The sequence below is a fragment of the Anolis sagrei genome, chromosome 12 (assembly GCF_037176765.1).
Source record: "Anolis sagrei isolate rAnoSag1 chromosome 12, rAnoSag1.mat, whole genome shotgun sequence".
Lineage (NCBI taxonomy): Eukaryota > Metazoa > Chordata > Lepidosauria > Squamata > Dactyloidae > Anolis > Anolis sagrei.
In genome coordinates this window covers 20,406,683-20,425,097 of record NC_090032.1, presented here as the reverse complement: position 1 = coordinate 20,425,097, position 18,415 = coordinate 20,406,683, and the positions used below count along the sequence as shown (strand labels likewise).

Here is an 18,415-nt window from a genome sequence, read left to right as displayed (position 1 = left end):
GAAGAGAAGGATGGAAGCAGAAAGAGGGAGAGAAGGAAGGGAGAGAGGGAGGGAAGGGAAGGGAAGAAGGAAGGAAGGGAGGGAGGGAGGGAGGGAGGAAGGAAGGAAGGAAGGAAGGAAGGAAGGAAGGAAGGAAGGAAAGATGAAAGGGAGGAAGGGAAACATGTAAGAAGAAAGAGAAGGAAGGGAGGGAGGGAGGGAGGGAGGAAGGGAGGGAGAGAGAGGGAGGGTGGAAGGGAAGGAAGGAAGGACGGAAAGAAAGATGAAAGGGAGGAAGGGAAAGATGTAAGAAGAAAGAGAAGGGAGGGAGGGAGGGAGGGAAGAGAGGAGGAAGGCAGGATGAAAAGGGGAAAGGGAAGGATGGAAGGAGGAAGAGGGAGAGAGGGAAGGAAGGAGGAAAGAGAGAAGGAAGGAAAGACAAAAGGGTATAAAGTATTCAAGGAAGGAAGAGGAGGAGGAAGGAAAAAGAGGAGGAAGGGAGGAAGGATGAAGAAAGGAAGGGCAGGATAAAAGAAAGAGTAAATGAAAGAAAGACAAAAGGGGAGGAAGAAAAGAAAAAGAGTGAGAGAAGAAGGGAAGAGGGAAGGTTGGAAGGAGAAAGAGGGAGGGAGGTAAGGAGGAAGGGAGGAGAGAAGGAAGGAAGGAAAGATAAAAGGGAAGGAAGGAAGAGAAGGGGGAGGAAAGAAAGAAGGAAGAAGGGAAGAAAAGGTGAAAGGGAATGAAGGGCAGAGAGAAGGGGAAGGAAGGAAGGAAGGAAGGAAGGAAGGAAGGAAGGAAGGAAGGAAGGAAGGAAGGAAGGAAGGAAGGAGAAAGACGGAGAGACGGAAGGAGGGAGGGAGGGTTGGAAGGGAAGGAAGGAAGGAGGGAGAAAGGAGGGAGAAAGAAGAAGGGATGAAAAGGTGAAAGGGAATGGAGGGGGGAGAGAAAGAGGGAGGGAGGGAAGGAAGGAAGGAGAAAGACGGAGAGACGGAAGGAGGGAAGGAGGTTTGGAAGGGAAGGAAGGAAGGAGGGAGAAAGAAGGAGGTAAGGAAGGGAGGGAGGGAAGAAAGAAGAAGGGATGAAAAGATGAAAAGGAATGGAGGGGGAAGAGAAAGAGGGAGGGAGGGAGGGAGGGAGGGAGGGAAGGAGGAAGACAGAGAGATGGGAGGAGGGAGGGAGGGGTGGAAGAGAAGGAAGGAGAAAGAAGGAGGTAAGGGAGGAAGGGAAGAAGGAAGGAAAGAGAGAAAAGGAAGGATAGGATGATGAGAAAGAGCCCAATGGGCCGCATCCGTCCCCTGGGCCAGGGTTTACCCATACCTGCCCCTTGACGTTAAGTCCAGTTGTGTCCGACTCTGGGGTTGGTGCTCATCTCCACTTCTAAGCCCAGGAGCCGGCGTTGTCCGCAGACACCTCCAAGGTCATGTGGCCTGCATGACTGCATGGAGCACCGTTACCTTCCCTATTGATCTCCTCACATTTGCACGTTTTTCAAACTGCTAGGTTGGCAGAAGCTGGGGCTAACGGCGGGAGCTCACCCCCCCCCCCCGCTCCCCCGCATGGATTCGAACCTGCAAACCTTCAGATCAGCAAGTTCAGCAGCTCGGCGGTTTAATCCACTGTGCCACTGAAGGAGGCTTTGAAAACGGGGCTTTTTTGGGGCAAAAGAGAGAGATACCCTTTCTCTGACTTAAAAAGAGCAATATGGAAGAAAGTGTTTTTTAAGAAACAAGATGTGACATTTAGAAGGTACTTCTTACACAGGATGCTTGTGGTTAACTTCAAATGTTGTTTTTGAAGCGTAGAGTCCATGTGTACAAGGAAGGTACTTTCCATCAAAAAGGTCAGAATTATTATTCATAAAAGGTGTTTTCCCTGAGCTTTCTGTTTGTAATGGGCTATAAAAGTTTGCAGATTTCAAGGAAGGAACACGGCAGCCACTTGAAGGATAGCATCTGCGTAATGCTATCAGGCTGTTCGTCTTCTTCATGAAGAAACTAAAATAAAAACCTTGTTTTTTGATCTTTCATTGGGACTGTCTCAATCCAGTGTTTCTCAACCTGGGGGTCGGGACCCCTAAGGGGGTCGCGAGTGGGTGTCAGAGGGGTCACCAAAGACCATCAAGAAACACATTATTTTCTGTTGGTCATGGGGATTCTGTGTGGGAAGTCTGGCCCAATTCTATTGTTGGTGAGGTTCAGAATGCTCTTTGATTGTAGGTGAACTATAAATCCAAGCAACTACAAGCCCCCGGTAGCGCAGTGGGTTAAAGCACTGAGCTGCTGAACTTGTTGACCGAAAGGTTGCAGTTTCAAATCCGGGGAGCGGTGTGAGCTCCTACTGTCAGCCTGAGCTCCTGCCAACCTAGCAGTTCGAAAAAATGCAAATGTGAGTAGATTAATAGGTACCGCTCCGGCAGGAAGGCAATGGCACTCCATGCAGTGCCATTGGAGGTGTCTACGGACAATGCCAGTTCTTTAGCTTAGAAATGGAGATGAGCACCACACCCCAGAGTTGGACACGATGTCAGGGGAAACCCTTTACCTTTACAACTCCCAAATGTCAAGGTCTATTTTCCCCAGACTCCACGAGTGTTCACATTTGGGCATATTAAGTTTCCGTGCCAAGTTTGGTTCATCATTGCGTGAGTGCACGGTGCTCTCTGGATATAGGTGAACTACAACTCCCAAACTCAAGGTCAATGCCCACCAAACCCTCCCAGTATTTTCTGTTGGTCATGTGTGCCAAGTTCAGTTCAAATCCATCGCTGGTAGAGTTCAGAATAGTCTTTGATTTTAGGTGAACTATAAATCCCAGCAACTACAACTCCCAAATGACAAAATCAATCCTCCCCCAACCCCACCAATATTCGCCTTTGGATGTATTGGGCATCTGTGCCAAATTTGTTCCAGTGAATGGAATTACATCCTGCATATCGGGCATTTACATTACGATTTATAAGGGTAGTAAAATGAGAGTTATGAAGGAGCAACAAAAATAATGTTATGGTTGGGGGTCACCACAACATGAGGGACTGTATTAAGGGGTCGCGGCATTAGGAGGGTTGAGAACCACATGGACCTAAAAAAGACCCAATCTAGGGTCTCTAACACCACCAGGGACTCCTGCTTGCTGAATTGTCATTAATACTTGCAAATGGGAAACTTTCTCCACATTGTATGCATCTCTATGGCTTCTCCCCTGTGCGGGTCCTTTGATGGTAACGCAGATGTGCACTCCAATTGAAGCTTTTTCCACATTCCGCTGCGCCCCCAGTTTTATTATTTTATTTATTTTATCATTCTTCGGGGTTCTTAGCCAGGCCAAGCAGGGACAGAACTACAAATCCAATATCGGGACAAGGATGCTCTGATTTGGGGCCGCGCTTCGCTCCACTTGGCAACCCCACGCTTTTTTTTTTTTTGCGTCTGGATGCATTTGCTGCGAGCCAATTTGCCGGGCCTGCTGAGCCAGCAAAGAGGCCGGTTTCAGTCTGCCACGGGTGAGATTCCCAGGCAGAAAAAAGGGAAGATGCTCTGCAAGTTTGACAAGGCCTTCCGGCTTTCGTACGGCTGCCTCCCCAAAACTACAACTCCCAGAATCCCCTCGCATTGTCCTACATCGATTCCATTGTTTACAGGAGTTCTATGACAGATTAGAGGCTGAGAGAGTGTGGCTTAGTAGCTAAGACCCATTATTATTGTTGTCGTTGTTGTTGTTTGTTTATATCCCATTTTTCTCTCAAAGTAGTTTGCACTCTTCTTCTTTATTTCCACTCATTTGGAAGCAACGTGCATACTCTGCAACTGTACTGTGCAACTATAACTCCCATCATCCACCATATAATAAGCCCAAATTATGTTGGGACTTAAGAGTCCACCAAGTGTCTGGAAGGAAGACAAGATTCCCCCCCCCCCCCAAAAAAGTCCCCAGTCCGTTGGGGTGCATTCCGCAACTACAACTCCCATCATTCCCCCAAAAACAGCAGCAGGACCCGTTCCATCACCACTCATCACTTGGAAGGAATTCCCATCAGCTCCTCTCCCAGACCAGCACAGGAATTGCAACTCCCATTATCCCCCTAGAAGGAAGTATTAGGCCAACTGCAACTCCCATCAACCCCTCACAGCACACGCTCCAACTCACAGCAACCTTTAGAGACCCTCAGGAGGCTTCCCTTCCTCTTAGAGGCAGGCATGATGGCAATTGCAATGCCCATCATCCCCTCACAGCACACACTCCAACTCCCAGCAACCTTTAGAGACCCTCAGGAGGCTCCCCTTCCTCTTAGAAGCAAGTGCTATGCCAACAACAACTCCCATCATCCCCTGACAGCACACACTCCAACTCCCAGAAACCTTTAGAGACCCTCAGGATTCTTCCATTCCTCTTAGAAGCAACATTATGCCAACTACAACTCTCATCATCCCCCTTTAAGGAACCTCAGGAGGCTTCCCTTCCTCTTTGAAGCAAATATTATGCCAATTGTAACTCCCATCATCCCCTTCATGGATCCTCAGGATGATTCCTCTCCTCTTAGAAGCCAACGACAACTCCCATCATCCCCTTTAGGGACCCTCAGGAGGCTTTCCTTCCTCTTAGAAGCAAGCAGCATGCCAACTACAACTCCCATCATTCTCTCACAGCAGAGACTCAAGCTCCCAGCAACCTTGAGAGACCCTCAAGATCCTTCCCTTCCTCTTAGAAGCAAGCATTATGAAAATGACAACTCCCATCATCCCTTTTAGGGACCCTCAGGTGGTTTCCTTTCCTCTTAGAAGCAAGTATTATGCCAATTACAATTCCCATTTAAGGACCTTCGGCATGCTTCCCTTCTTCTTAGAAGCAAGTATTATGCCAACTGCATCTCCCATCATCCTCTTTAGAGACCCTCAAGATCCTTCAATTCCTCTTAGAAGCAAGCATTATGCCAACTACAACTCCCATCATCCCCTTTAGAGACCCTCAGGCTTTCCTTTCCTCTTAGAAGCAAGTATTATGCCAAGTGCATCTCCCATCATCCTCTTTAGAGACCCTCAAGATCCTTCCTTCCCTCCCTCTTAGAAGCAAGCAGTATGCCAACTACAACTCCCATTATCCCCTTTAGGGACCTTCAGGATTCTTTCCTCCCATCATTCTCTCACAGCAGAGACTCTAACTCCCAGCAACCTTGAGAGACGCTCAGGATGCTTCCCTTCCTCTTAGACGGAAGTATTATGCCAACTACAACTCCCATCATCCCATCAGAGCACAGACTCCAACTCCCATCAACTCCCATCCTCCCCTTTAGAGACCCTCAAGCTTTCCTTTCCTCTTAGAAGGAAGTAATATGCCAACTACAACTCCCATCATCCCCTTTAGGAACCCTCAGGATGCTTCCTCCTCTCTTAGAAGCAAGCAGCATGCCACCTACAACTCCCATCATCCCATTCATGGATCCTCAGGATGATTCCTTTCCTCTTAGAAGCCAACTTCAACTCTCATCATCCCCTTTAGGGACCCTCAGGATGCCAACTCCAACTCCCATCATCCCCTCACAGCACAGACTCCAACTCCCGGCAGCCTTGAGAGACCCTCAAGATCCTTCCCTTCCTCTGCTATGCCAAGTACAACTCCCATCATCCCTTTAGAGACCCTCAAGATCCTTCCCTTCCTCTTAGAAGCAAGTGCTATGCCAACTCCAACTCCCATAATCCTCTTACTGCACAGACCCCAACTCCCAGCAGCCTTGAGAGACCCTCAGGATGCTTCCCTTCCTCTGTTATGCCAGGTACAACTCCCATCATCCTCTTTAGAGACTCTCAAGATCCTTCCCTTCCTCTGCTATGCCAAGTACAACTCCCATCATCCCTTTAGAGACCCTCAAGATCCTTCCCTTCCTCTTAGAAGCAAGTGCTATGCCAACTCCAACTCCCATAATCCCCTTACTGCACAGACCCCAACTCCCAGCAGCCTTGAGAGACCCTCAGGATGCTTCCCTTCCTCTGTTATGCCAGGTACAACTCCCATCATCCTCTTTAGAGACTCTCAAGATCCTTCCCTTCCTCTGCTATGCCAGCTACAACTCCCATCATCCCCTCACAGCACAGACTCCAACTCCCAGCAACCTTGAGAGACCCTCAAGATCCTTCCCTTCCTCTTAGATGGAAGTATTATGCCAACTACAACTCCCATCATCCCCTCACAGCACAGACACCAACTCCCAGCAGCCTTGAGAGACCCCCAAGATCCTTCCCTTCCTCTTAGAAGCAAGCAGCATGCCAACTACAACTCCCATCATCCCATCAGAGCACAGACTCCAACTCCCATCAACTCCCATCATCCCCTTTAGAAACCCTCAGGCTTTCCTTTCCTCTTAGAAGCAAGTATTATGCCAACTGCATCTCCCATCATCCTCTTTAGAGACCCTCAAGATCCTTCCCTTCCTCTTAGAAGCAAGTGCTATGCCAACTACAACTCCCATCATCCCCTCACAGCACAGACTCTAACTCCCAGCAACCTTGAGAGACCCTCAAGATCCTTCCCTTCCTCTTAGATGGAAGTATTATGCCAACTACAACTCCCATCATTCCCTCACAGCACACACTCCAACTCCCATCAAACTTTAGAGACCCTCAAGATCCCTTCCTCTTGGAAACAAGTATTACCCCAACTACAACTCCCATCATCCTCTTTAGGGACCTTCGGGGTGCTTTCCTTCCTCTTAGATGGAAGTGTTATGCCAACTCCCACTCCCATCATCCCCTCACTGCACAGATTCCAATTCCCATCATCCTCTTTAGAGACCCTCAAGATTCTTCCCTTCCTTTGAGAAGCCAGTATTATGCCAACTACAACTCCCATCATCCCATCACTGCACAGACTCCAACTTCCAGCAACCTTGGGAGACCCTCAAGTTCCTTCCTTTCCTCTTAGATAGAAGTATTATGCCAACTACAACTTCCAGCATCCCCTTTAGGGACCCTCAGGAGGCTTTCCTTCCTCTTAGAAGCATGCATTATGCCAACTACAACTCCCATCATCCCATCAGAGCACAGACTCCAACTCCCATCAACTCCCATCATCCCCTTTAGAGACCCTCAGGAGGCTTTCCTTCCTCTTTGAAGCAAGCAGCATGCCAACTGCATCTCCCATCATCCTCTTTAGAGACCCTCAAGATCCTTCAATTCCTCTTAGAAGCAAGCATTATGCCAATTACAACTCCCATCATCCCCTTTAGGGACCCTCAGGATGATTCCCCTCCTCTTAGAAGGAAGTATTATGCCAACTGCATCTCCCATCATCCTCTTTAGGGACCCTCAAGATCCTTCCCTTCCTCTTAGAAGCAAGCAGCATGCCAATTACAACCCCCATCATCCCCTCACAGCACAGACTCCAACTCCCAGCAACCTTGAGAGACCCTCAAGATCCTTCCCTTCCTCTCAGATGGAAGTATTATGCCAACTCCAACTCCCATCATCCCCTCACAGCACACACTCCCAGCAGCCTTGAGAGACCCTCAGGATGCTTCCTTTCCTCTTAGAAGCAACAGTATGCCAACTACAACTCTCATCATCCCTTTAGGGACCCTCAAGATCCCTCCCTTCCTCTTAGACGCAAGCAGTATGCCAACTACAACTCCCATCATCCCCTTATGGACCCTCAGGGTGCTTCCTCTCCTCTTAGAAGCAAGTATTATGCCAATTGCATCTCCCATCACCCTCTTTAGAGACTCTTAAGATCCTTCAATTCCTCTTAGAAGCAAGTGCTATGCCAACTCCAATTCCCATCATCCCCTCACAGCACAGACCCCAACTCCCAGCAACCTTGAGAGACCCTCAAGATCCTTCCCTTCCTCTGCTATGCCAGCTACAACTCCCATCATCCTCTTTAGAGACCCTCAAGATCCTTCCCTTCCTCTGCTATGCCAAGTACAACTCCCATCATCCCTTTAGAGACCCTCAAGATCCTTCCTCTTAGAAGCAAGTGCCAAGCCAACTACAACTCCCATAATTGTCTCAGAGAACAGGCACCAACTCCCAGCAGCCTTGAGAGACCCTCAAGATTCTTCCCTTCCTCTGCTATGCCAACTACAACTCCCATCATCCTCTTTAGAAACCCTCAAGATCCTTCCCTTCCTCTGCTATGCCAACTACAACTCCCATCATCCTCTCACAGAACAGGCACCAACTCCAGCAGCCTTGAGAGACCCTCCGGCTGCTTCCCTTCTCTTCCCTTGCAACTGCAACTCCCATCATTCCCCAGATGCACCCGGGATGCTGGGCCCTGGAGTCTCACCCCATTGGAGGAAGTGCTGCACGTTCTTCTCCCTCCGCAAGGGGGCGCCGCTGCACTCCTGGAAGACGCAGAGCAGGAGGTCCAGCAGCGCCTCCAGGCCGGCCTCGCCCCCAGCCTCCTGATCCTCCTCCAGCCGGGCAGGGCTGTCTCCCCCGGCCCAGAGCAGTGCCCGCAAGCCGGCTCTGCGACGCTCCACGGGGCTGCTGCCCATCCTGGAGCCCCAAAGGCAGGCAGAAGGAGCCCCAGGTCGCCCTCTCACAAAGAGGAGCAGCAGCAGAAAGGAGAAAGGCAGGCAGGCAGGGAGGGAGGGGCCCCACCCCCGCACACCTGGGCCAGGTAAAGGGCGGGGCTTCCGCAGGTAGGCCCCGCCCTCCCACCTGCCCCAATAGGGAGGCCTTTCCTTGCAAGGCAGAGCTGGGAGAAGGACTGCTGCACAAACCAGTCTCTCTCCAGAAGGGAATCATAATAAATAATAATAATAATAATAATTCCCAACAGTTAATAATAATTAATAATAATAATAATAATTCCTAACAGTTGCTGTGTATGTGTGTATAACATATAATACTACTAGTAACATTATTAGTAATAATAATAATCTTAACACCTCTCAACAAAAGATTCCCCCAAGCTCAGCCAGGCCTTCAAATGCTAATCAAGGTGGTCAGTTGAAACATTTACACCCAGCTCCAGCAGACAAGAGTCCTTTGTCCCACCCTCAACACCTCTCAACAAAAGATTCCCCCAGGCTCAGCCAGGCCTCCAAATGCTAATGAAGGTGGTCAGTTGAAACATTCACACCCAGCTCCAGCAGAGAAGAGCTCTTTGCCCAGCCATTCCACAGATATATAAATCCTTTTTCCTATTTCCAACAGACCTCACTACCTCTGAGGATGCTTGCCATAGATGCAGGTGAAACATCAGGAGAAATGCCTCTAGAACATGGCCCTATAGCCCAGAAAAACCCACAAGAACCTAGTGATTCCAGCCATGAAAGCCTTCGACAATACAATAATAATAATAATTCCTAACAGTTGGTGTGTATGTGTATTACTGTTGCAATTGTTATACGTTATTATTTACTTTTATTATCAGTATTATTAGTATTATTATTGTAGTAATTATGTTATTATTTACTTTTATTAACAGTTAATAATAATAATAATAATAATAATAATAATAATTCCTAACAGTGTATAACATATAATACGAGTAACAATATTATTATTAGTAATAATAATAATAATAATAATAATAACAACCAGCCTCTGGAATAATAAAATAAGAACATATAATAATAATTACTACAATAATAATACTAACAATACTGGTAATATAATTGCTACAATACTAATAATACTGATAATAAAAGTAATTAATAAGACTAACATATAATAGTAATAATTACTACAATAATAATACTAATAATACTGATAATAAAAAGAAATAATAACAACATAACTACTACAATAATACTAATAATAATATTAATAGTTTTTTAATAATAAAACTAAACAATAATAATAACATTTAATAATTGCTACAATAATACTAATAATACTGATAATAAAAGTAAATAATAAAAATAACATATAATTGCTACAATACTAATAATAATAATACTGATAATAAAAGTAAATAATAATAACATAATAATTGCTACAATAATACTAATAATACTGATAATAAAAATAAATAATAATAATAATAATAATAACTAATAACACTTTAACAAAACTTGAAAACTTTTCTATTTCTGGTTTAATTGTTCAGTTAACTCCATTGTTATCCAGCTCCAGCTTTAGCTCCAGACCACTGGAGCTAAAGGATGCCTACTTTCACATCCCGATAAGAGTAGAAAACCAGCACTGAGTTGTGTTGAATTGGATGAGACTCTATAACATATTCATTGAAAAACTAGAGGAAAGTGTGCTACAGGATGTCCCTCCCATAAAAAGTGTTTTTTTGCAGTTTAATAAACTTTGTCCAATGTGATGGGATACAATGCATCTATATTGCTCTCTGCTGGAATGTAGACGCAACTACACCACATCTGGAGCAAAGCAGCTGGAAAACTATTCTGTAAAGTTGTCCTCAGAACCCCATCAAGGGGTACATCTACACTGACAAATCAATCCAGTACAATTTCATCCTAGATTTTCTGTGTTTCCTCCACCAAAGACATCCCAGTGTTTCTTTCTCTCTCCGTTGGTGTGGAATTTCCATGACCCCACTCACTGCCTCTCCCTTAACCCTTTCTTATTCTTTTCTATGGCACACAGCAAACAGAGGAATTAGCAACAGACACCCCAGAGTTCCTTTCTCTCTCCGTTGGTGAGGAATTAATCAGGAACAGACATCCCAGTGTTCCTTTCTCTCTCCATTGGTGTGGAATTTCGATGACCCCACTCACTGCCTCTCCCTTAACCCTTTCTTATCCTTTTCTATGGCACACAGCAAACAGAGGAATCAACATCAGACATCCCAGTATTCCTTTCGCTCTCCTTTGGTGTGGATTTTCCATGACTCCACTCACTGCCTCTCCCTTAACCCTTTCTTATTCTTTTCTATGGCACACAGCAAACAGAGGAATTAATCACCAACAGACATCCCAGGGTTCCTTTCTCTCTCCATTGGTGTGGGATGTACAGGACCCTGCCCACTGCCTCTCCCTTAACCTTTTCCTATTCTTTTCTGTGGCACACATCAAACAGAGGAATTAATCAGGAATAGACATCCCAGTGTTCCTTTCTCTCTCCATTGGTGTGGAATTTCCATGACCCCACTCACTGCCTCTCCCTTAACCCTTTCTTATTCTTTTCTATGTCACACAGCAAACAGAGGAATTAATCAGCAACAGGCATCCCAGTGTTCCTTTCTCTCTCCATTTGGGTGGAGTTTCCATGAGTCCGCCCACTGCCTCTCCCTTAACCCTTTCCTATTCTTTTCTATGGCACACAGCAAACAGAGGAATTAGCAAGACATCCCAGTGTTCCTTTCTCTCTCCATTGGTGTGGAATTTCCATGACCCTGCCCACTGCCTCTCCCTTAACCTTTTCCTATTCTTTTCTACGGCACATAGCAAACAGAGGAATTAATCAGCAACAGACATCCCAGTGTTCCTTTCTCTCTCCATTGGTGTGGAGTTTCCATAACCCCACTCACTACCTCTTCCTTAACCCTTTCTTATTCTTTCTATGGCACACATCAAACAGGAATTAATCAGGAACAGACATCCCAGTGTTCCCTTCTCTCTCCACTGGTGTGGAATTTCCATGACCCCACTCACTGCTTCTCCCTTCACCCTTTCTTATTCCTTCTATGCCACACTGCAAACAGAGGAATTAATCAGGAACAGACATCCCAGTGTTCCTTTCTCTCTCCATTGGTGTGGATGTCTTTCGGGGAAATTCACCTTGATTTGGGGGAGTTGTAGTTCACCTACATCCAGAGAGCATTGTGAACCCAAACACCGATGGATCTGTACCAAACTTGGCACACATACCCGATATGCCAAAATTTGATTACTGGAGGGGTTTGGGGGAACTGACTTTCCTTTCTGGGAGTTGTAGTTCACCACAACCAGAGAAACTGTGACCTCCTCCAATGATGGACCGGGACCAAACTTGGCATACAGACACACCATGACTAACTCAACCTACCGGAGGAGATTGGAGGGGACTGACTCAACGTAGTGGGAGTTGTAGTTCACCCTTCAGCCAGAGCACACTGAACCCCACCAATGATGCATCTAATGTAAAGTTGCCCAACAGAACAACAACATAAGTAGTGATGGAAGTTTTTCGGGGCGAACCTGGCATGATGGGAGTTGTAGTTCACCCACAACCTTTTGCATTTCGTACGATCTAAAAATGGACTATTTCAAATAATCCAGACAATGCTGGGAAAATAATAATAATAATAATAGTAGTAATAATAATGTCTCTTTCTTTAGAAAAATGGGGTTGGACTGGATGGCCTTTGGGGGACCCTTCCAACTCTGTATAATCATGCCAAATAATAATAATAATAGATCATCAGCATAGTGATCTTGTTTGCTGTGTACTAATCTTGTTGTTTCTAATAATAATAATAATAATAATAATAATAATAATAATAATAGTCTTCCTTTAGAAAGAACTGGATGGACTGGATGGCCTTTGGGGGACCCTTCCAACTCTGTATAATCGTGCCTAATAATAATAATAATAATAATAATAGATCATCAGCATAGTGATCTTGTTTGCTGTGTACTAATCTTGCTGTGTTTCAAATGATGATGATGATGGTCTTCCTTTAGAAAGGATAGGGTTGGATTGGATGGCCTTTGGAGGACCCTTCCAACACTATGAACGCATGCCAAATAGTCATCATAATACGGGTCTTCCTTTAGAATTAATAGGGTTGGACTGGATGGCCTTTGGGGGACCCTTCCAACTCTGTATAATCGAGAAGGAGAAGAAGGAAGAAGAAGGAAGAAGGAAGAAAGAAAGAAGAAAGGAAAGAAGGAGGAAGGAGGAAGAAGAAGAAAGAAAAAGAAAGAAAAAGAAAGAAGAAGGAAAGAAGAAAGAGGGAAGGAAAGAAGGAGGAAGAAGGAAGAAGAAGAAAGGAAAGGAAAGAAGGAAAGAAGAAAGGAAAGAAGAAAGAAGGAGGAGGAGGAAGAAAGAAGAAGAAGGAAGAAGAAGAAAGAAGAAGAAGAAAGGAAAGAAGAAAGGAGGAGGAAGAAGGAAGAAGGAAAAAGAAGGAAGAAGAAGGAAGGAAGAAAGAAAGAAAGAAAGGAGGAAGAAAAAAGAAGAAAGAAGAAAGAAGGAGGAAGAAGGAAGAAGAAGGAAGAAGGAAGAAGGAAGAAGAAGAAGAAAAAAGAAGGAAAAAGAAGAAAGAAGGAAGAAGAAGAAAGAAGAAAGAAGAAGAAGAAAGGAAAGAAGAAAGAAGGAGGAGGAGGAAGAAGGAAGAAGGAAAAAGAAGGAAGAAGAAGAAGGAAGAAGGAAGAAAGGAAGAAAGAAAGAAGGAAAGAAGAAAGAAGGAGGAAGAAGAAGGAAGAAGGAAGAAGAAAGAAGAAGAAAGGAAAGAAGAAAGGAAAGAAGGAAGAAGGAAGAAGAAAGAAAGAAAGGAGGAAGAATGAAGAAGGAAGAAGAAGAAGAAGGAAAGAAGAAAGAAGGAGGAGGAGGAAGAAGGAAGAAGGAAAAAGAAGGAAGAAGAAGAACGAAAGAAAGAAGAAAGAAGAAGAGGAAGAAGGAAGAAGAAGAAAGAAAGAAAGAAAGAAAGAAAGAAGATGAAAGAAGAAAGGAAAGAAGGAGGAGGAAAAAGGAAGAAGGAAAAAGAAGGAAGAAGGAAGAAAGAAAGGAGGAAGAAGGAAGAAGAAGGAAGAAGAAGGAAGAAAGAAGAAAGGAAAGAAGGAGGAAGAAAAAAAGAAGAAAGAAGGAAAGGAGGAGGAGGAAGGAAGAAGGAGGAAGGAGGAGGAAGAAGGAAGAAGAAGAAAGAAAGAAAGAAGAAGAAGAAGAAGAAAGGAAAGAAGGAGGAAGAAGGAGGAAGAAAGAAAGAAAGAAAGAAAGAAAGAAGGAAGAAGGGGGAAGAAGGAGGAAGAAGAAAGAAGAAAGAAGAAGAAGGGGGTCTTCCTTTAGAAAGAAGGTTGGACTGGATGGCCTTTAGGGTACCCTCCCAACACTATGAGCACAATGTGCCCCTTCACCAGTAGGGGTCAGCAGTGTGTTCCTCTCCAAAGGCACACAATGATTTAGGAATGTCCAGCAATGCACACATGCGCAGTTGTCCTCCTTGCCCCACCTTTTTGCACAGAGAAGGCCCCACATCCAGGGGAGTTTCCTTCCCTTGGACTCCTTTCCAACCAGAGTCAAGAGATCAAGAATGCCATTTGAATTCTTCTCCGGTATGGAGGGCTCTTTGCGGAAAGCACAGCCTTGCAATCTCTCCCAAACCCGCCTTCTTTAGGAATTAAAGTCATCCCTGGAATGTACTCAAAACACAAAACAGCTCCAAGGAGTCCTACTCAATCATAAGCTGAAATATAGTAATGATGTGAGAGTCATGAGTTTTGCTGTCTCGTTGGATGCCCCTTACCGATTTATATATATAGATTAAACATTAAGAACTTCCTAAGTTATATATAGTCGTTTGACATCGGAATATGCTGCTTTGGTGTTGAGGGAAGCAGGAGCTGAGTGGCCATCTGTCAAGAGGGCTTTGATGGTGTCCTCCTACCTGGCAGAAAGAGGATAGATTGGATGGCCAACGTAGGGTCTCTTTCAATTCTAGGATATTATTATTATTATTATTATTATTATTATTATTATTATTATTATGATGATGGAGTCTCCACTTAGAATCCTAGAGCTGGAAGAGATCTCCAGTCTGGATGGCCATCTGTCGGGAGGGCTTTGGTGGTGTCCTCCTACCTGGTAGAAAGGGGATGGACTAGATGGCCAACGTGGCGTCTCTTTCAACTCTAGGATATTATTATTGATGATGATGGAGTCTCCACTTAGAATCCTAGAGCTGGAAGAGATCCCCAGTCTGGATGTCCATCTGTCGGGAGGGCTTTGGTGGTGTCCTCCTACCTGGCAGAAAGGGGATGGACTGGGTGCCCACCTTGGGGTCTCTTTTGACTCTAGGATATTATTATTGATGATGATGGAGTCTCCTCTTAGAATCCTAGAGCTTGAAGAGATCTCCAGTCTGGATGTCCATCTGTTGGGAGGATTTTGGTGGTGTCCTCCTACCTGGCAGATGGACTAGATGGATAACATGGGGTCTCTTTCAACTCTAGGGTATTATTATTGATGAGGATGAGGATGATGGAGTCTCCTCTTAGAATCCTAGAGCTGGAAGAGATCCCCAGTCTGGATGTCCATCTGTCGGGAGGGCTTTGGTGGTGTCCTCCTACCTGGCAGAAAGAGGATGGACTGGGTGGCCACCTTGGGGTCTCTTTCAACTCTAGGATATTATTATTGATGAGGATGATTATGATGGAGTCTCTTCTTAAAATCCTAGAGCCGGAAGAGATTCCCAGTCTGGATGGCCATCTGTCGGGAGGGCTTTGATGTTCTCCTACCTGGCAGAAAGGAGATGGACTGAGTGCCCACCTTGGGGTCTCTTTCAACTGTACGATATTATTATGGATGATGATGATGATGGAGTCTCCTCTTAGAATCCTAGAAGAGATCCCCAGTCTGGATGGCCATCTGTCGGGAGGGCTCTGATGGTGTCCTCCTACCTGGCAGAAAGGGGATGGACTGGGTGCCCACCTTGGGGTCTCTTTCAACTGTAGGATATTATTATGGATGATAATGATGGAGTCTTAGAATCTTAGAGCTGGAAGAGATCCCCAGTCTGGATGTCCATCTGTCGGGAGGGCTTTGGTGGTGTCCTCCTACCTGGCAGAAAGGGGATGGACTGGATGGACAACATGGGGTCTCTTTCAACTCTAGAATATTATTATTATTATTGATGATGATGATGATGATGGAGTCTCCTCTTAGAATCCTAGAGCTGGAAGAGATCCCCAGTCTTGATGGCCATCTGTTGGGAGGGCTTTGATGGTGTCCTCCTACCTGGCAGAAAGGGGATGTACTGGGGTCTCTTTCAACTCTAGGATATTATTATTGATGAGGATGATGATGGAGTCTCCTCTTAGAATCCTAGAGCTAGAAGAGATCTCCAATCTGGATGTCCATCTGTCGGGAGGGCTTTGGTGGTGTCCTCCTACCTGGCAGAAAGGGGATGGACTAGATGGACAACATGGGGTCTCTTTCAACTCTAGGATATTGTTATTGATGATGATGGAGTCTCCTCTTAGAATCCTAGAGCTTGAAGAGATCTCCAGTCTGGATTTCCATCTGTCGGGAGGGCTTTGGTGGTGTCCTCCTACCTGGCAGAAAGGGGATGGACTGGGTGCCCACCTTGAGGTCGCCTTCAACTCTGGAATATTATTATTGATTATGATAATGGAGTCTCCTTCTCTTAGAATCCTAGAGTCTAGGATATTATTATTATTGATGATGATGGAGTCTCCTCTTAGAATCCTAGAGCTGGAAGAGATCCCCAGTCTGGATGGCCATCTGTTGGGAGGGCTTTGGTGGTGTCCTCCTACCTGGCAGAAAGGGGATAGACTGGGTCGTCAATTTGGGGTCGCTTTCAACTCTAGATTATTATTGATGATGATGGAGTCTCCTTCTCTTAGAATCCTAGAGACCCCCCAGTCTGGATGGCCATCTGTCGAGAGGGCTCTGATGGTGTCCTCCTACCTGGCAGAAGGACTGTAGGGTCTTTGGGTTTTTCCTTCAAGACTCTATAGTGGAATACACAATTCAGTAGTGTCTTGATCTTCTTTCCAATGTTGTGCCAGTAGCACACCTGACGAAAGGGAGAGCTGACCAGCACGGAAGCCTGGATGGCCCTCTGTCAGGAAGGTTTTGACTGCTCTTTGCTCTTGCTGAACAAGTGTTTTGGAGTGGATAACTTTTGGGTGGCCCTTCCAACACTTAATGGAATTGGAGTGTTTTCCCCTCTGTAATTTTATGAAATTGAATCTAGACAAGTGTCACAAAAGATCTGCTTCTGGACATCTGTCTGGAGTGATTGGGTTGTGTCTTCCTGCAAGGGGTTGGGCTGGATAGCCCTTGGGGATCCCTTCCAAGTTTAGTGTTACATAGAGTGCCTGGAATTTCCTTCTCTGGAAGTTTTGAATCTGAAGCTAGTCCTCTATCTGGAGGGCTTGGGCTGTGTTATTCCAAAGGGGTGGGACTGGATGACCCTTGGGAGTCCCTTCCAACCCTGTGACTCATTCGTATTTTCCTCCATCCTTGGGCTTGGCCCGCCGCATGAGTAATGGTTAGCCATGCAGGGAAAAAATCCCAGCAAGAATGCTGGGAAACGTTCCAGGAAAATCGACACGGCTGGCTGGCTCCGAGCTCCAGGAAAGCCTTTCCCGAGCCAAGTGACTCCCTTCCTTTCACAGCAATCATCGCCGGCTTCCAATCAAGATTTCACTTTTTCCTCTATTGAGTCAAAGGCGTAAAAGTTCCGCTAATTCGACTAACGTTATCCCAGCGGATACTTCTCGAGTTTTCCGAGGTCTACGGAACCCCGTTTCTACGGCGGGCCTTAGAAAAATAGAATCATAGATAGAATTATAGAATCAAAGAGTTGGAAGAGTCCTGGTGGGCCATCCAGTCCAACCCCATTCTGCCAAGAAGCAGGAATATTGCATTCAAATCACCCCTGACAGATGGCCATCCAGCCTCTGTTTAAAAGCCTCCAAAGAAGGAGCCTCCACCACACTCTGGGGCAGAGAGTTCTGCTGCTGAACGGCTCTCACAGTCAGGAAGTTCTTCCTCATGTTCAGATGGAATCTCCTCTCTTGTAGTTTGAAGCCATTGTTCCGCGTCCTAGTCTCCAAAGAAGCAGAAAGTTAGATGTCCAAAGAACTTCTAACTGTGCTAAAACACAAAAGAGACATGCACAAGAAGTGGAAAAAGGGAGAAATCACCAAAGAAGAATTCAAACAAATAGCCAACACCTGTAGGGAAAAGGTCCGCATTTTTGTGGCTGTTTTGTGGAAATACAGAGTATCGGTCTCCCATCCAAGTCCTAACCAGGCCTGACCCTGCTTAGCATCCAAGATCAGACAGGATCCAGTGCCTTTAGGTTGTTAAGGATTCTTGTAGTTTGAAGCCATTGTTTTGTGTCCTAGTCTCCAGGGAAGCAGAAAACGGCGGGCCTTAGAAAAATATTAATCAAAACACAAAAGATAGGTGGGTAGCAACGAATATCATCACTGGCTTCCAATCAAGATTTCACCTTTTCCTCTATTGGGTCAAAGGCGTAAAAGTTCCGCTAATTCGACGAAAGTTATCCCGGTGGATACTCCTCGAGTTTTCCAAGGTCTACTGGACTCCCCGTTTCTACGGCGGGCCTTAAAAATATCAATAGGTGGGTAGCAACGAACATCATCACCGGCTTCCAATCAAGATTTCACTTTTTCCTCTATTGAGTCAAAGGCGTAAAAGTTCCGCTAATTCAACGAACGTTATCCCGGTGGATACTTCTCAAGCTTTCCAAGGTCTACGGGACTCCCCATTTCTACAGCGGGCCTTAGAAAAATATTAATCAAAACTCAAAAGATCGGCGGGTAGCAACGAACATC

At 45.6% G+C, this 18,415-nt stretch overlaps 1 protein-coding gene across 2 annotated transcripts in view; it reads right to left on the bottom strand.

The window, feature by feature from the left end:
• CDC42BPG (CDC42 binding protein kinase gamma) overlaps positions 1-8,553 on the bottom strand; it is a 110,278-nt gene extending 101,725 nt beyond the window's left edge. For both annotated transcript variants that reach the window (XM_067472549.1, XM_067472550.1), the window contains exon 1: positions 8,254-8,553. In XM_067472549.1, the coding sequence (XP_067328650.1) occupies positions 8,254-8,464 (211 nt within the window). In that variant the 5' untranslated portion in view covers positions 8,465-8,553. The remainder of the gene's footprint in view (positions 1-8,253) is intronic.
• Between the last annotated feature and the right edge of the window lie 9,862 nt (positions 8,554-18,415).